At 44.5% G+C, this 18,005-nt stretch overlaps 2 protein-coding genes across 4 annotated transcripts; one reads left to right on the top strand and one right to left on the bottom strand.

Moving 5' to 3' along the window:
• Positions 1 to 6,480: 6,480 nt before the first annotated feature.
• LOC125516615 lies at positions 6,481 to 10,160 on the bottom strand. The gene is made up of 3 exons (XM_048681990.1): positions 9,283 to 10,160; positions 9,135 to 9,201; positions 6,481 to 7,388 (listed from the first exon to the last, which is right to left on the bottom strand). Exons 1-3 carry the CDS (start codon positions 10,006 to 10,008, stop codon positions 7,132 to 7,134), a joined length of 1,050 nt encoding a protein of 349 aa, XP_048537947.1. The 5' UTR covers positions 10,009 to 10,160; the 3' UTR covers positions 6,481 to 7,131.
• LOC125516591 (FBD-associated F-box protein At5g56370-like) lies at positions 9,918 to 17,483 on the top strand. Of its 3 annotated transcripts, none has more exons than XM_048681987.1 (5): positions 9,918 to 10,161; positions 12,618 to 12,736; positions 13,466 to 14,314; positions 14,420 to 14,565; positions 16,671 to 17,483. In XM_048681987.1, exons 1-4 carry the CDS (start codon positions 10,116 to 10,118, stop codon positions 14,465 to 14,467), a joined length of 1,062 nt encoding a protein of 353 aa, XP_048537944.1. In that variant the 5' UTR covers positions 9,918 to 10,115; the 3' UTR covers positions 14,468 to 14,565; positions 16,671 to 17,483. The 3 variants fall into 3 exon arrangements, with proteins under 3 accessions (XP_048537944.1, XP_048537938.1, XP_048537934.1); XM_048681981.1 differs by lacking the exons at positions 9,918 to 10,161; positions 16,671 to 17,483 and adding exons at positions 10,206 to 10,596; positions 15,084 to 15,567; XM_048681977.1 differs by lacking the exon at positions 9,918 to 10,161 and adding an exon at positions 10,207 to 10,596.
• Positions 17,484 to 18,005: the final 522 nt, after the last annotated feature.

Genomic DNA, 18,005 nt, shown 5'->3' with positions numbered 1-18,005 from the left:
GTAGGCGATCTCCTTGCCCTTACAAACTCCTTGGTTCAACTCCACAATCTTGTCGGAGGCTCCCAAGTGACACCTAGCCAATCTAGGAGACACCACTCTCCAAGAAGTAACAAATGGTGTGTTGATGATGAACTCCTTGCTCTTGTGCTTCAAATGATAGTCTCCCCAACACTCAACTCTCTCTCACAGAATTTGGATTTGGTGGAAAGAAGATTTGAGTGGAAAGCAACTTGGGGAAGGCTAGAGATCAAGATTCATATGGTTGGAATGGAATATCTTGAGCTCAACACAAGTGTAGGTGGTTCTCTCTCAGAAAATGTGTATTGGAAGTGTAGGCATGTTCTGATGGCTCTCTCCACGAATGAAGAGTGGGTGGGGGGGTATATATAGCCTCCACACAAAATCTAACCGTTACACACAATCTGCCAAACTCGATGGGACCGAATCGTTAAACTCGGTCAGACCGATTCAGCAAACCTAGTGACCATTAGGATTTTCGGTGGGACTGAGATGCAACTCGGTAGGACCGATATGGTTAGGGTTTGGGCATAACGTAATCTCAGTGTGACCGATTACACAAACTCGATGGGACCGATTTTGGTAATAAGCTAACCAGAGAGTTGGTCAGGTAAACTCGGTGGGACCGATTCGCTCATCTCGGTGAGACTGAAATGTTACAAAAGGGAAACAGAGAGTTTACATTGCAATCTCGGTGGGACCGATCGCTCACTTCGGTTAGACCGAAACGTTACGAAGGGAAACAGAGAAATTGCAATCCCATCTCGGTGAGACCGAGATCCCTATCGGTGAAACCGAATTGCTAGGGTTTGTGGCAGTGGCTATGACATTTGAAACTCGGTGGCGTCGGATAGAAAGAATCGGTGGGGCCGAGTTTGACTTTTGGTTTAGGTCATATGTGGATGTGGGAAGATAGTTGAGGGTTTTGGAGCATATCACTAAGCACATGAAGCAAGAGGCTCATTAAGCAACACCTCATCCCTCCTTGATAGTATTGGCTTTTCCTATAGACTCAATGTGATCTTGGATCACTAAAATATAAAATGTAGAGTCTTGATCTTGAAGCTTGAGCCAATCTTTTGTCCTTATAATTTTGAGGGATCCACTTTCCTCATCCATGCCATGCCATCCATTGAGCTTTTCCTGAAATATTACTCTTGGAATAATGTTAGCTCAATGAGCTATATGTTGTTAGGAATTACCAAAACCATCCAGGGATAGTTGCACTTTCATATAACCAGTCTCGCGTAAGCATACGCGTAATGTCGGTCCGGGCCGCTTCATCCAACAATACCGCCGAACCAAAGTGTGACATGCTGGTAAGCAGTATGACTTGTATCGCCCACAACTCACTTGTGTTCTACTCGTGCATATAACATGTACGCATAAAACCAGGCTCTGATGCCACTGTTGGGGAACGTAGTAATTTCAAAAAAATTCCTACGCACACACAAGATCATGGTGATGCATAGTAACGAGAGGGGAGAGTGTGTCCACGTACCCTCGTAGACCAAAAGCGGAAGCGTTAGCATAATGCGGTTGATGTAGTCGTACATCTTCACGATCCGGCCGATCCAAGTACCGAACGTACGGCACCTTCGAGTTCAGCACACGTTCAACTTGATGACGTCCTGCGAACTCCGATCCAACAGAGCTTCACGGGAGAGTTCCGTCAGCACGACGGCGTGATGACAGTGATGATGTTGCTACCGATGCAGGGCTTCGCCTAAGCACCACTATGATATGATCGAGGTGGAATATGGTGGATGGGGGGCACCGCACACGGCTAAGAGATCAAGAGATCAATTGTTGTGTATCTATGGGGTGCCCCCTGGCCACGTATATAAAGGAGTGGAGGAGGGGGTACTCCGAAAAAATACCCGAACCACTCGGAACCTTTCCGATGTCTGAATATAGTCGTCCAATATATCGATCTTTACGTCTCGACCATTTTGAGACTCCTCGTCATGTCCCCAATCTCATCCGGGACTCCGAACTACCGTCAGTACATCAAATCACATAAACTCATAATACAAATCGTCACCGAACGTTAAGCGTGCGGACCCTACGGGTTCGAGAACTACGTAGACATGACCGAGACACGTCTCCGGTCAATAACCAATAGCGGAACCTGGATGCTCATATTGGCTCCCACATATTCTACGAAGATCTTTATCGGTCAAACCGCATAACAACATGCGTTGTTCCCTTTATCATCGATATGTTACTTGCCTGAGATTCGATCGTCGGTATCTCAATACCTAATTCAATCTCGTTACTGGCAAGTCTCTTTACTCGTTCCGTAATGCATCATCCCACAACTAACTCATTAGTCACATTGCTTGCAAGGCTTATAGTGATGTGCATTACTGAGAGGGCCCAGATATACTTCTCCGACAATCGGAGTGACAAATCCTTCTCAAAATACGCCAACTCAACAAGTACCTTCGGAGACACCTGTAGAGCACCTTTATAATCACCTAGTTACGTTGTGACATTTGGTAGCACACAAAGTGTTCCTCCGGTAAACGGGAGTTGCATAATCTCATAGTCATAGGAACATGTATAAGTCATGAGGAAAACAATAGCAACATACTAAACGATCAAGTGCTAAGCTAACGGAATGGGTCAAGTCAATCACATCATTCTCCTAATGATGTGATCCCGTTAATCAAATGACAACTCATGTCTATGGTTAGGAAATTTAACCATCTTTGATTAACGAGCTAGTCAAGTAGAGGCATACTAGTGACACTATGTTTGTCTATGTATTCACACATGTATTATGTTTCCGGTTAATACAATTCTAGCATGAATAATAAACATTTATCATGAAATAAGGAAATAAACAATAGCTTTATTATTGCCTCTAGGGCATATTCCCTTCAGATTGCAACATGTTTCATCAAATAGTCAAATCGGCCATTGATAGAGGACGATTGAAATTTGTTGAGACACCAAAAGATGACCAGTCTATTCTGATTGGTCCTGATGGCAAACGATTTTTGCATCGGCTGCTTCAAGCCGATCCATTTCAACATGAGAAGGTAAAAACTGTGGATAATGGGATCAAGCTTTCAAGTAAGGAAGTTGTTCAAGAGCACAATGATAATGTTCTTGAGGGTGAAAATTCCATCGAGGTTGTGCGAAAGACGCCAAGTACTGGGGGGCAACAAGAAAATCGAAATATCGGTGCAAGCACAACCAAAGAAAGCAAAGGCCGAGGTAAGCACAAAGGTAAAAATGCGAAAGTCACTTTCACGCAACTATTGGAAAAATATCATAAGATAAGCGAGGAGAACTATGTTTATCGGCCAAGTAATTCAAGAGCATCAAGACCACCACGTAGGCGCAAACCCGAGGATCGGTATTGGCAAAATGAGAATTTTAATGCAGTATATTCGTATCCATATTTTGTGCCGTCAATGCCAATGCCATGGGTACCTTCCTATGATCATGTAAATCCATATCCATCGTGGGACAGGTATGATACAAGGGCGCATTCTTCATCTTATTTTAGACCATCTCACAAACATTATGCAGCTCCAAAAAGATCAATATTTGAACAAGCACATGTCAAAGACCGTTTCAATCATAAGGAACCGGTCCGGAGCTCAAGGAATGATAAAGAGGTGGTCAAGCAAGTTTACCGTGTTAAAAAAGATGGTCGTAAGAGTGCTACTTTAGATTCGATCTCAAATGAAAAAGAGCCAATTAAAATGTTGACATTGGCTACTAAAGGAAATGAGACAAGTCAATGAAGTGCCAAATCTGAAGAGAAGAAGTCAAGAGTGCACAAGGTAAAACAAGAATTGCCATTGCTTCAAACAAAATCACAGCCGGGGTGCTCACTCGGCTTATCATATTGGCAAAAGAAGAAATTACAAAAACTTAGTGCACAAGAACTTGAAGAAAGGAACATGGCATGGTTTCCCAAAGGAAGTACTCAAAATAAGAATTATGTGCAAGCTTCCATTACAAGAAAGTGCGGCAAAGATGAAGAAGGAAAAGGGTGAAAACTATGAAGGACCAAGCCGAAGGTTTCAACATCTTTGGTCCACACATTACCCATATTCCTCAAGTATGTTGTTGATGCCTATGCTATGGAATTCGTCATCAGGTATGATTGGTTACCCTCAATGGGCTTATTTTAATCCATGGATGCAATATAATTTCTTACATCATGAAAGGATATTACCAAATCATTATATGTTCGATTAGCTTCACTTATGTTGCTAATCTGAATGACCGATATATACGTCCTAAGCACGTACAAAATGGCTGATGGAGTGTTGACGTCGCGCTTAGAACAAACTTCATGCAAGTTATTTTTCGGCACACAAGTTTTACCGAAAAACAGGGGGGCATGTGTTGACACCAGATTTTGGCATAGTCAAAAACATAATTCAGAAGGCCTCAAATGAAAAAGTGCTCAAAGTAAGAGAGTTCTGTATCGTCAAAAAGAGAAACTTTGATATTTGGGCCATAGCCATCCGATCTCATTTTTAAGGCCGAAGTTGTGTTTGAAATACTGAGATTTTGTGTCCAGAACACTGTTCGGCTGACGCCCCCCGAGACGGCCTCATATGGAAAACTGGTCTACATGAATTGTGTTTGTCTCGTCGAAACGATCGATTTTGATATAAAAATCATATCAATCTAAGATCGTATGTAAAAGTTATAGCCACCTGAGTACGGTCCTGTCACGGGGCAAAAGTGGCGCGCCCCATCAGACACGGTGTCTGATGGGTAGCGCGAGTAACAATCTATTTTGCACGAGCGATTCAGCCGTGAATATGGTCTTGAATCGAAAAATGTTCAGCACGAAAGTTGTTCGTCTCATTGAAACGGTCAAATCTGCTTTTGGGCTCATCTTCATCTGAGGTTGTTTGTGGCATGTGGGACCTAAAAACCGAACTAATGTTCCAGACTTATCTAAATCCGAGTTCGGTTAATTTTGGAAAGATTTGGACGTGACTTAGAGTTCTTTTCTTGTACGGGAAGTCCATCCGCCTCTTATATACCTAAAGGATGACGGCCGATTGAACAACACACAATCGATCAATTCATCTACCACTTTCTACCTTTACTTTTATCCTCTCCTTTTGTTATTCTTCTTCCTCGTTCTTCGTTCGTTCTTCTTCATTGCAGGGCGGCGAACCTCGAGGCCCTAGGGGCGGTCAGACCGACCTAGGGCAGCCCATAGCCGTCGCGCACCCGACGGGGTCCCTTCCGGGCGTGTGGGGTTTCGGGTCTATAAAATTGCCTGCCGGATTGCTTGCGTACCGCGCTTCAGGCCGGGTCTCCTTCGACGTGCGCTGCGGTGCATCACCCCGTCGTCGAGGGTACACGATGACGTGTTCGTGTGCGAACATTCTCCAAGAAAGTGGAGATTATGGGGCCGACGTAAGCAATATGACTAAAAAAAGACTTGGTTTGAAAGGAAGCAAAAGTTCATGATCAACTGAGATGCGTAATCATCTTATATTTGTTTGTTTTTCATGAACTATAAAGCTTAAGCACGTGCAGGGCTCGTTCAATTCTTTTGGTGCAATGCCGTATGCTGGCTGGCATATGGTACTATGTAAAAAGTGCGATATTTATTTTGCTAAATATATATTTGCTATGTTTGATAAAAATATGTCAAAACTTGATCATTAAAAAAAACAGACAATGCAGATTTACCTGTTCGGCAATCCACCTGCTCCCTGAAATTTCATAATCTATGAAGTACCTACATGCGCGCTCCGTGATTTTTAACTGAAACTCCGCCTGCTTCGGAAACGGCCTCGCTGAGCGGAGGGTCTCCGAACACGCCCTAAATGAGTGTCCCCATTGTGTTTTGGGATAGGTGAAGGACGGACATGGACATAATCATCCAATCTAAACAAATAAAAGGCGGACAAATCTTTTGTCTTTTTGGTTGACCGGTTTAAGTTGCCTGCGTTTTGATGCAGGCCCTGAGAGTTGCGGTCCGTTTGGCGGACACCCTTTCTCGCAATTGAGAAGCCCCTTTGAAGACAGATTTTGGGCCAAATCGCATACAACCCCATTAATAAATTGGGAGGCTTGACCTCGCTCATTGGAAATTCTAAGGCTTTGTTTGGTAGAAGTGGATTGGGGAGGGGAGGATTTCAGAGGATTTGGTGAATCCCTTCCTTCCACCCAATCCCCTTGAAACCTCTTGAAACCCTCAAACCTCTCCGGCCACAAATCCCCTTCATATGAAAAACTTGTTTGGTTGGCAGGGATTGTGAGCTATAGCAAGTAAAGAAAGTTAGTTTTGCCATTAAAAAAAAGACATGAAACAGAATAGTTGGCACATATTCAAATGCCCACCTCTCCTTGACTTATCCAGGTGATCAAAAGCTAGTTTAAATTCACTACTGCACCATTAACACTAACTTGTATAAGGTCTACTGTGAGGCTAGCTTCTACAATGAAAATGCACATAATGCAACCTACGGAACACTGCCTTCTGAACTATTTCAGTCAACCAAAGAAGTTTGAGAGACCTGAAGCCTAACATCATTACAAATGGCCAGTCCCATGGCACTGTTTGGTTTAGAAGAGCAGAAAAACAGACAGTCAGATCATCACTCATCCAACACCATCATTCACAGTTTTGTTCTTTCAACCAATGTGCCAACGAAGCATTGGCAACCATTCAAAAATTTAGTAAAGCAGTTCTATCATCTAAATCTGCTCCAAACTGAAGAATTGCAGCATCAACTCCCTCCGTCCGGAAAAAGTTGTCCAGCCGTAGTTCAACTTTTTTTTTGCAAAAGACCCCCTCAGAGATTTAATTCTCGTGCAAATCACCCCGCCTCCACCTTCCTTCTTCCCAGTCGGCACCGTCGAAATCTTTCCCAAGCGGAGCCGCCGTCAGGCCTCGCGCGCTAGTGCCGGCCCAGCTCGCAGGGCTAGCGTCGCCGCCCACCTGCGCCGCCTCCGCACCTGCGCCGCCTCCGCCCACCTGCGCCGCCTCCGCCCACCTGCGTCGTCGCCGCTCACCTGCATCACCCCTGCATAACGTGTACGGCCTCCGCCGCCTCGCCGAAGCCCCCACTGCCGGCTTCCATCTCCTATGCCGGCGCCGGCCTCCATCTCTCCTCAGTGCGGCACAGGTGACGCCACCCGTTGAAAAGACGGCGTACAGGAGTCGCGCCCTGAGCTCCCGCTGGTGCGCTTGCTCTGGCCGGTGCGCTTCCTCTGGCCGCCGCCACCCACCTGCTCGCAGGACGAGTGCCGCCTCCCACCTCTGTTGTTGCCTCTGCTTCTAATCGATTGGCCTCGACTTCTTCCCGCCTCCTCTTCTGCCTCTGCTGGTACTACTCCATGACTTCCTCCCGCCTCCTTTGCTGCCTCTGCTGCAAAGTGTATCATTCAAGTGAAATTGAGCAATGGATGAGGAAATTGAGCAGTGTGTTCAATTGATGCTTGTTAAACTCAGATCATTTGAGCACTGAATTGAGTGGATCAGGAATAATCAGTGTACACCCAGGAAGAAGCACAACCTGACCTGATTCGCTTAATCTTGTCTGAGAAGTTTATTTGCAAGAGTAATTCTGATTCGCTTAATTTTGTCTGAGAGCTACAGCCAAGAGTAATTTGATGGAGTAAGAGAAATTTGATGGTAACTTGATTCAGTGTACAAACAGACAAATGCAGAGAATATCTAATTTGATTCAGTGTACAAACAGATAAATGTAGAGACTGTAGCTTAAGCATTGAGTGTAGCTAAGTGTACAAACAGACAATGCAGAGATATGTACTGAACTTGAAAGTGAAATTGAAATTCAAATTGAGTAAAGTTTGCTGGAAAATTCTGAACACTTAGTCTGAAGCTCTGATGCAAAATCATTCTGATGCTCTGATTCAAATTGAATTTCAGAATGATGCAAAATCATTTGCTCCGATGCAAAATCATGCAGTGTAACTCTTGTAATTATTCAGATGCTCTGATGCAAAACCATGCTAGTACCATCCTTGGGTGAATCCAAAATTAACAGTACCTCATTTGGCTAACATAAATCAGAGCCGTCGAAAGTCTATTTTGCATCTAGCAACTCAACTCCAACTGGATGACAGGCCTATGTGTAACCTGTAACTAGCCCAACTACAGGGGAAATGATCACAATTAACTTTGAGCAAGAATGTTTTGTTGAAAGTTTTCTGGAGTGATAAATGCACTCCAAAGAAGTTCAGTTAACTGTTACTGTTGCTGTCTGAATTTACACTGTCAAGAAGAATCAGTAAGATATGTAACAAAGTCAAGAATATGTTGAGCCATCAGTCAGTCTATGTAAATGCATATTCCAGCATGGTCATATAGCAGCACCACTACATATAGCAGCAGAACAATGATTCCTAGATGCAATAGTAATAATTTTGTTTAAAACTTCACAAAAATTTCAGTCAACTTTTGAACACAAGTACAATCAGAATATGATCATGTTCAATAGTGATCATGTGCAGTAGCTGAATCCAAGTCGACAAAAATTTCAGTTAACTTTTGAAGTTTCGGTAACTACAGTAACTGAATTTACAGTAAGATTTCTCACTCCATTACTCTGCTGTTAACTGTCTTATTCTGATGTTAACAATCAGAATTAACTGTATTATTCAGTCAAGATCTTTGTTCAGTCAAGTTGATGTTCAGAACCTGTCATTTTCTTCCAAAACCTGTCAATTTCTGTCAGGTTTTGATCTATCAAGTTTACTGAATTTTTACTCAATTAGTTTTGATCTGTCAGGTTTTGAACTTTTGATCTGTCAAGTTGATGTTCAGGTTTTGATTCCTAGACACACAAGTTTACTGAATTTTTACTCAATTAGTTTGAGATTGTCATGCTTCCTAGTCAAAACTGTCATGGTTTTATCTTATCTTACTGGACAGTGGCATGTTCATCTCAAGCATATGTTCAGGCAAATTTGCAGTTATACAGTCAAGCATACTGTATGTTCATCTCAAGCTAACAGTAGTTGAACATTGGAGATCAAAGCATACTGTATGCCCAATGTTGTTTCAATGTGTGGTTGCTCTCTGGAATTCCATGGCTAACAGTAGTTTTAAAATCATCAAGGGCGCATCTATACTCGTCTAGCAAGCTCACCTGAGATTAACGGAAGCAGCATCCGTACTCGTACTCCATTCCTCTGCACCAAGTCCTCCTCCAATCGCTGCACAGTCCAAGAGGACAAGAACAAAACCAGCTCAGCTGCTTGCTTCACTAGACAGAAATCAGCAGCTAGAAGACGGACCTGCGCTACCGTGGGCGAGCGGGCAGCAGGAGCAGAGCAGATGCGGCAGCAACGGCGCCGGTGCAGCGAAGAGGGCGGGTCCTCCATCATCAGTCCGCCAGCTCGAGGAGGGAAATGGCAGCGGCAAGACGAGCACGGGGCAGTGGCATGTGGCTGGAGCAAGTCTTCATCTTCCCCATGCCGTGGTCGTCTTCCCCCACGCCGTCGAATTCCGCAGCAGCCGCTCGGGGTCTGGAGGAGGAACTGGTGGATGAGGAGCTCGAGGACGAGGAGCTCGAGGATCTTCCATGCCTCCAGATCAAGCCCCAACTCCCTCCAGGACATGAGCACCGCCGCCGGAGCCGGGAAGTCGCGGGCTTTGCAGAAAAGGGGATCCTTCCCTCTGGATCTCCTGGTGCGAAGGAAGAGAAGCGGCGAGACGAGGGGAGGAGGCGGCCGGCGCGTGGCGAGGCGACGGAGCAGGCGGAGAGGCGGCAGAGTAGGCGGCAAGGCAGCGGAGCAGGCTGCCGGCGCGTGGCGAGGCGACGGAGCAGGCGCGATGGGCTGCGTGGCTTGTCGGAAGAAAGGGAAGGGGTTTTTCGTAAAACTTCGGCGGAGACAACTTTTTCCGGACGGAGGGAGTAGTAGCGAACGGGCCTTCCAAACCGAGCTGGACAAGAACAGTAGACCATGGGCTGGAAAGTTCTTCACTCCATGGGAGGAGGAAGAAGCCGTGTCCCTGGCCATGGCCCTAGGGTTTGCAGGGGAGGGGATGGAGAAGTGGAGAACAGGGGAGGATTCACTCGAGAAGAACCGGCGGAGGAGGACGCCGACGACCTGGCGGCGGCGGGGCGATGAAGATCCGGCCGCGGAGCTACTCTCGGTGGCGGCGGGACGACGGTATGCCTCGGTGTGTCTCGCCTGTCTCGTTCCCTGCGGGTGCCCTCGAGGCTTGCAAGACGCGTGGATAGGAGGGGATCGAAGGGGGCTCGAAGGGGTTGGGCTGTGCAAACCCCGTGAAACAAATGGGCCGAGGAGGATTAGCGAGGTTTCTTGGCCCCGCGAGGTTAATCCTCTAGAAACCCCGTCGATCTGCTCGTACCAAACGAGGCCTAAGGGGTCCTGAACGACAGCCCCCCAAACTCATCCTGTAGAGCAGTCGAGCACCACCGCCGATCTGATCCCACACTTCCGCCTTCCATAGATGATCTCGTCTACTCGGCCGCCTTCGCATCGCACGTCGTCCTCTCAAGCCCATGATGAGCAGCGCTGGGAATCCGAAGAGAAAAGCCATGTGCCGGTCGGTGTGGCTCCGGCGGCAGCGAGCCAAAACGAGTTTGTGCCTCTGCAACCCTGTTCCTCACCTTACCCGACGTCTGGCCTGCTTAAAGCCTCGGATGTCATCTTTTGCTCAAAATTGGATTTTTAGGACTGTTTAGGGTTTGCCCCGTCGTCGTTCTGATCGTTTTAGAAGAAAGTTGCTATTTTTCTTACAGATTGGGGCTGGCAGTTGGTTGGAACTGGATTAGGATGGAGCATATAAGAGTATAAATATTTTCTGATGTGGATCTGTAGACGAGTAAAAAGATTGTTTTGGGGTAGATCTGGGTTCGTGCACTAGGATTGATTTTGTTGCCCACTTATAAATTTAGTTTATTGATGCGTATAAAAATTGATCCTTTTTGGCTTTCCTAGACCAGGAAAAAGAATTCATACATGTCTTTTTTTTGGCGAAATGAATTCATACATGTCTACTGCAGTAATTGAGAGTTCTGCTTTGTATGCTGCTTATGTGGTCACCTCCAAAATACCTCAGGCCTGTTTGGATGTTGGTATTGTGGCAAGGAATTGGAGAAGTGGAACTGAGCCTTGTCGATTCGGCTGCTTGGATGTATTCGGAATTGCGCATTGGAATTGAGACCCATTACTGCAGAGTCATAGTGCAACTAACAAGGGCTTCCGAAATCAGAGCCTCCCTTCTCCATATTAGGTGGAATCGAGTCTTATAGCTTTACGTATGAACTTCCAGCATCTTTGCCGGTCTCCAACGAACACCGCAAGTCCTGGCCAATCACTGCCCCTGCTGGGGGTTCTCCCAACAGCCACCGCCTCCTGCTCTCATTCCCCACGAGCTGCATCTGCCGCTGGAGGTTCCTCGCCGACCACCTCCAACGCTGCCACTTCCCCTTCTTCCTCACAGCCGGCAACTACTCCAGCCCCTGTGTCCATCCCAGATGTCACTACAGCCCATGCCATGTGTTTGCCCCCCATGGTCACGGGCTCATGCCATTCTCCACCAGTGAACTGCCGAATGGTTTAGGGAGCCTTGTCTCAAATTCCGGCATTCCAAAAAAGGTAACAACACTTGGTAGCAGTTTTGGACTTTTGGTTGTGGTTCTGTTCTACAGTTTCATTAGCCATCCGACCATTACCATTGAAATCACTGACCAATACCAATTCAGTTAGTACTGGAATTCGAGGCCACTTCAATTAGTCCTTACCAATACCAACATCTCAAAGGATCCTTAAGGAAAAAGAGTCCTTTACACTAAACATCTTTCACATGTCTGGTGTAGATCTATAGACAAATGAAACGGTTGTTTTGGTGAAAGTATTGGGTTGTGCACTAGATATAATTTGTTTGCCTGTGTGTAAATTTATTTTGTTGGTGTGCCCAAAAATGATCTTTTTTTAAGCGAGCATGTAACCGCCAGGCTTTCACGAACACTTTGTTTAGCACCCTGGTATGACAACCTCCAGCCCCCATTGAGTAGGCCAGATTTGGTGTGACCTGATCTCTGGGCTATAGCAACTCCAACAGGCCCTGTAGGAGCACGGAAGGCGTAATGACGTGAGCAGTCTTACTAACCTGCGCTGCAAAGCCCCCTTGGCACAGCTAGGTTGTGCCAATCATTTCTGTGGTTGCCGCCAGATCTGGAAGGCACGCACAAGTCCAAGCCTGGTGCACACAGACTCCATTTCACATCACTCTTCCAAGTCCATAGCTCCTTCCACAATCTGCGACCATTGGACCCCATCAGTTGAAACTTCTTTGACGAACACACCACCAATTTGGAGCGAACTTTTCAGCACCAGCCCAAAGCCGCACTGCTTTCTTTGAAAAACAGGCCAGCTGTGACCCGCGGTGGTAGTGGTGGGGAGCGGCAGGAGGCGAGAGCTTCTAATTTTGAATTAGAGAAGAGAGCAGACACGCCCTTCAAAATATTTTTTCCATGCGAAAGAACTTCCATTCCGTGTTTTATTAGTTGTATTTGACATAAAATTTGAGTTATTTGAGGAAATTTAGTCGCTCATCTTTGGTATCTGCTCACTTGCTTGATATCGTCCTATTGTAGATTATCATGGACCGAGGCTTTCATTAGCTGCAACGAAGTGTCCACCTTGCCAAGAACATGACAATCCAGAGGTTGCCAAAGACACTATACAAGTGATTGAGCTTGATAAATTTCCCGAGGTATGAAATGAAGTGCTGATTCTGAAATAATCTATTTGCATCTAACAGTTTGCCATTGCCTTAAGCACAGGACACATATGAAATGTAATTGTTGAAATATAGTTGTTGACTGATATCTACATTTCGCCAGTATAAATACAAGTATTTCTAGAAATGGACCAAGAATTAATGGGGTGTATGAGAAACGTTCATTCAAACCATTAGAAACTTACCCTGTAGCGGTTACTTAGGTGGTAATCACTGGATCTGCAAAATATGGAATTCCAGAAACAACTTCACCAACATCCACTGAAAATATTGTATGATAGATGATGTGGAAGATTTAACCAACAGTTTATCCGACAATCTATTTAGTATGCACTAATTGATGGTAGAAGATCTCATTTACCTGGGTAATTATGTAAGAGTGGAACGTGTAAAACGGACTAAGAACATTTTTTTGGTGAAGAGCGAGGAAGGCTAAACGAGCTGTATTTTTTACTGTGGGTCTTTTGTCTGTTTGTTTGTTTGTCTGTGTAGATTGCACCGGATGGTTGTTCGGGGGCATTTATGCTTTCTGTCTTGTACCTCTTTCAGTTTTAAGGAACTCTGTTATAGTACATCTTTCATGTCTCATCCTGAGCCTAGTACTTGCGCTAATAAGATGTATTAATTAATTGTTTATCTATTGTCTAATCCAACTGAAGTATAAACTAGATTTTTTGAACTTTCTACTCGTTGTTTTTGCAGGATATCTTGCATCACATACACTCCCTTGTGCCACTGCGAGATGCTGCTCGTGCTGCCTGTGTCTCTCGTAGATTTTTACGCTCATGGAAATGCTTTCCTAACCTTACATTCAATTGGAAAACATTGGGGTTGAATATGCAAGAGGGCACGCCATATGATAGAGCAAAGAAAATTGTGGACAGAATCTACCACATACTCAAAAACCACTCTGGCATTGGGGTGAAGATACTTAAGCTCCAAGTTCATTCATGCAGCAATGTTATCACGGCTAACCTTCTTGGCATTTGGCTTGAAACTGCTGTTAAGTCTGGAATCGTAGAACTTGCTGTGGACCTTCCTCAAGATCAAAGTGCGAAGTACGACTTTCCATGTTCGGTTTTATCTTGTGCCGCAAGCTCAATTCAGTCTCTCGCCCCCTCAGCTTGTGCTTTTCGTCCGACAATTATAATTGACTGCTTCAGAAACTTGAAAAGTCTATGTCTGAAACTTGTTCTCATTACTGAGGAGGAACTAGGATGCTTCTTCTCCTGTACAATTTCTTTAGAAAAGTTGGAAGTTTCCCAGTGCAATGAGATCACTTTCTTGAAGATACCTTCTCATCTGCAGCAGCTTTGTATCCTGCGGGTGTTTCTATGCCAAAAGCTGCAGGTGGTAGAAATTTATGCTCCAAAGGTAGCCACGTTTATGTTCCGTGGGCCGCCGACGAAAATATCAATCACCAACCCGTCTCAACTGAAGATCATGACTATGGATGGTTCATTTTATGCTGGCATGTTCCACCATGCTCTGACCAAGCTTCATTCCATCACGTCGAATCTTCACACACTTGTCTTGTGCTCATCTAGAGAGGTTTGTGTTGTAATCTATTTCTTCCATACTTAAATTGCTAACTAGCTACATGTATATGATACTTGTACTTTGAGACATAACAAACCTTGGCATATGTTTCTTCAGGCCTTCAATACTCCAGCGTCAGCTGCCAAATTCCTCCAGCTGACTTGAAGATTTATTGTTGTAGCAGTCAATTTGAAAGCTTTGATTTTTTATCTCTGATTTCCTTTCTCGAAGCTTGTCCTGTGCTGGAAACTTTCTTCTTATCGGTAAGCATGATTACTCAGATCTATACCTGTCAAACTTATATATCTCCTTTGGTTCACATGATTCTAAAAACACATGAATGGGATAGAAATGCATGTGCAAAACAGAGGATTGGTAAATGGAATTCTGTCGGCTTGGGTGTTTTGTTCACATGAATTAGAAAAACACAGGAATCCTAATAAAGATGGTCAAATTAAAGTCAAACCACATGAATATTTATAGTTAGAAACTTAGAATGTTATTATTGTTATGAAGTATCGGTATTGGTCCAGGAGTCCTTATTAGGCTATGTTTTCTTCATTGTACGCCAAGTCTTGTGTAATAGATATATGTCCTTTGGGCTATGCAATAGAGATAAGTTGCATCCATAACATGGTATTTGAGCCTATGGTCTAGGTATTACCTCTTCTACACTGCACCTCGTCTGATGATCGGATTTTTTCCCGGTCTCAGTGATCAATCGTAATCTCTCCCCTCCGACTGTTTTTTTGGTCTCACATCCTACCCTGATTCAACCCAGGTAGATTCTTACTGTGGATCTCTCCATCCCCCTTCAGACCGGGCCTGTACGCTCGACGGCTATCGGGGCGCGTGCACCAGCCGGCCGCCACTTCTCTCCCAGACCAAGGCACCAGCCGCTGCCTCTCCAACCCGACCTGCGCGCTGGCTGCCGCCATCGTGTCTCCCTCAAGGTCGCGCCGCCCTCCACTGCTGCTGTTTACTGTGTAGTCCCACAAGATGCCTCCAGGATCAGAGGCTGCTTGCAACAGCCGGCGGCCAATCCAGTCCTCTCGCCAGTGGCCCTTCCAAGTGACCCAAGCCCCTCATGCTGGCGGCCCTTTGTGCGCGAGCGCGCTGCTCCTTACATGTACATGGCCGAAGCCTGCCTATTATATAGGCGATACATGACTTGAACAAACCGACCTAAACAATGCAAAAAGATAACCAAATGATAAGTGCCACACGTGTGGCATGAAGCAATCCGGCCCTGACATTTTTTTTAACTAAAGTTGTCATTCAAAAAGAAAAAAAATCTTTAAAAACTGAAACTTGCCGTCTGAAAAGAAAGTTGCCATCCTCGCGTCAGTGAACTTGCCATAAAAAACGTTCGGAGTCATGGTCCTTGCTTGAGAAAATCATAGGACTCAACCTGAACGTAACTTGTATTTGACTGGATGACTGGAAAATGAAGGAAACAACCGGCGCGATTGGAATCTGCCAATTCTGATTGCCTTCAGATCTCAACATCTTCACGTCTCATAACCATAATTCTTGGACTAAGGAAAACGAAATTCATATATTCTTCTTAAGCAATCTGAACGGACAATGAACCAACCATGATCCATCTGCATGGCATTCTAAATGTTGGCTTTACTTCTTGTGGAACTACAAGCTGGTTTGTAATTTCTCCTTTATAAATAACAGGCACCTCCTTCAATTTGGTCGACATGCAACTAGTAGAAACTCTCAAGTCCTCTTCCTTTTTTGTTGTAGCACATGGCACGGTTTGAAATATTTTCTGATGTGAAAAAATAGCTTTGTCACCCATGATCACATCAGCTTCCTAGCTTTGCCTTTTTTGCTGATGTGTCCACCAAAATCATTGCTCTTTCGTGTTTCTCATGCCATGCAGGTCCATCAAACCTTTATATTTCAGCCTTTTTCTGGTCCGGATCCTTTCTATACAACTTTTGTGGCCTTTCCTAGCCCTTATTGTTTCCTATAGGATTTTTTGTGGCCTCCTTTTGCATTGTCGATCTATGCCCATTCTCTTGCTACAGAGCTTTGTCTGCCTCTTTCTTGGGCTATGCTTTTGTGCTCAATGCTTCATTCTCTTCATGTGTCATCTTCTTTTTGACCTCCTTTACACATTCCTACGCATGAAAAACAGGACTGAGATCTTCAGTGCATAATAACATGCTATTTATACTCTTTTCATGCGATTTGACCCTTTTGTTTAGGATTCGTGTATTATTCGAATTTCTGTGAACCTAACACCCAAGTCTACGAGATTCTGTGTTTTGTATTCTTCTATTTTACAATTCCTGTTCTTTTTCCTGTGTTTTTAAGGCCTAATTGGTAGTACATCAATACTGATGTTGTTCAGGTAAGTCGACATTATTTAAGGCCAGAGCCAACTTCCCAAAAGTTGGATGTGGATTCTTGGCATATCAGGAAGATTCCTGGATTCCGCCATGACAAGCTCAAGAAAGCATCCATCACTGGAATCAACTCGTCAAAGAGCTTGATTGAGCTAACATGTCAAATTCTTAAGAATTCCTCATCATTAGAATGCCTTGTGCTCGACACTACTAGTGGTTATGGTAATTCAGGCATATGTGGAAATATGGATAGAGAAGCAGTCATGGATGCCCTTGAAGGTGTCAAGGCTATCAAAAGACATGTTGAGGGGCAAGTTCCCGACGGTGTTAATGTCGAGGTTTTGAAGCCCTGTGATCGGTGCCATATTTCCAAACTCTGATGTCCATGCTATGTTGTACACCGATCTTTAAGGGCATGCGTTGTGTGTGGTCACATTTTTTACCTTACAATGAGTCACACAGTAAGGAAATCACCGCAGTTGGAAAGTTTATTCTGAATGGTTGGTCAGACTTTTATCCCTGGAAATACAATTTGTATATAATAATAATGTAGTATATGGCCAGGCCATAAATCCATATTTTGGCTTATGGCCTTGTAGACACATTGATGCGGATGCCTAAAAGCAATGTCGATTGTGTGTAATTTTAAATTACAGTCGTCAACTCATGCACGGGCTAGCATGAGAGTGTTTGCTTTATACAATTCTATACAAATGTTACAATTCAACTATTATTTGGTGATGATGGTTTTGTAGCTACTTTAATAGTCTTGTGGCGGCGGCAAACAGTAATTTATGCACAACATTATTGCGTGACAATTTTTGTCAGTACCCATACCAATTTGGGAAGTGAGCGTCATACATGAATTTAAGCATGACATGGTTTTGTGTAATCATTTTCAGTAACAATATCAATTTGGGAAGTAAGTCTACTTGATTTTTCTTTCGTTGCTGTTTCTGAAAGTACGTTGTCCAATTTGAGAAAGGACTCTCTTTGGCACACTGTTCGCTGGGAGGGGCTGGCATTTGCAAATGTTTTTATGACAGTTTTAGTTGATCAGGGGTGACAGTTTCTTCAGAACAACATGACATTTTTGTTCTGCCAGGAAAAACATTCGAAATGCCTGCCATGCTCTCCCAACAAAGAGGCGCTAGTTAGCTTTTCCGTTTGAAAATTTGGTGTATTAATTTTTATGAAAATCATTTCTACAAACGATCTGAATCTTGTGCTATCGTCGATGATGCCCGCGTCAGCCGAACTGACCGTAGATGCTCGCACTTCGCACCCTCTTTAAAGCTTGCTCGCAGCCAGCGGATCGGCGTGTCTTCCTCCCCACCCCG

This window comes from Triticum urartu, chromosome 1 (genome assembly GCF_003073215.2).
Source record: "Triticum urartu cultivar G1812 chromosome 1, Tu2.1, whole genome shotgun sequence".
Lineage (NCBI taxonomy): Eukaryota > Viridiplantae > Streptophyta > Magnoliopsida > Poales > Poaceae > Triticum > Triticum urartu.
Note: the sequence above shows the minus strand (reverse complement) of the source record. Positions and strands in the feature narration are given on the sequence as shown.

Bases quoted from the DNA above. Each gene is read 5' to 3' on its own strand.
- LOC125516615 (XM_048681990.1), bottom strand. From the start codon at position 10,008: ATGGCCAGGGACACGGCTTCTTCCTCCTCCCATGGAGTGAAGAACTTT. The intron at 9,202-9,282 runs GTCCGTCTTCTA...TGGACTGTGCAG, and splicing joins GCTCGCCCACGGTAGCGCAG to CGATTGGAGGAGGACTTGGT. The intron at 7,389-9,134 runs GTGAGCTTGCTA...TACACTTTGCAG, and splicing joins GCTGCTTCCGTTAATCTCAG to CAGAGGCAGCAAAGGAGGCG.
- LOC125516591 (XM_048681977.1), top strand. From the start codon at position 10,518: ATGATGAGCAGCGCTGGGAATCCGAAGAGAAAAGCCATGTGCCGGTCG. The intron at 10,597-12,617 runs GTTTGTGCCTCT...GTCCTATTGTAG, and splicing joins GCGGCAGCGAGCCAAAACGA to ATTATCATGGACCGAGGCTT. The intron at 14,315-14,419 runs GTTTGTGTTGTA...ATGTTTCTTCAG, and splicing joins TCTTGTGCTCATCTAGAGAG to GCCTTCAATACTCCAGCGTC.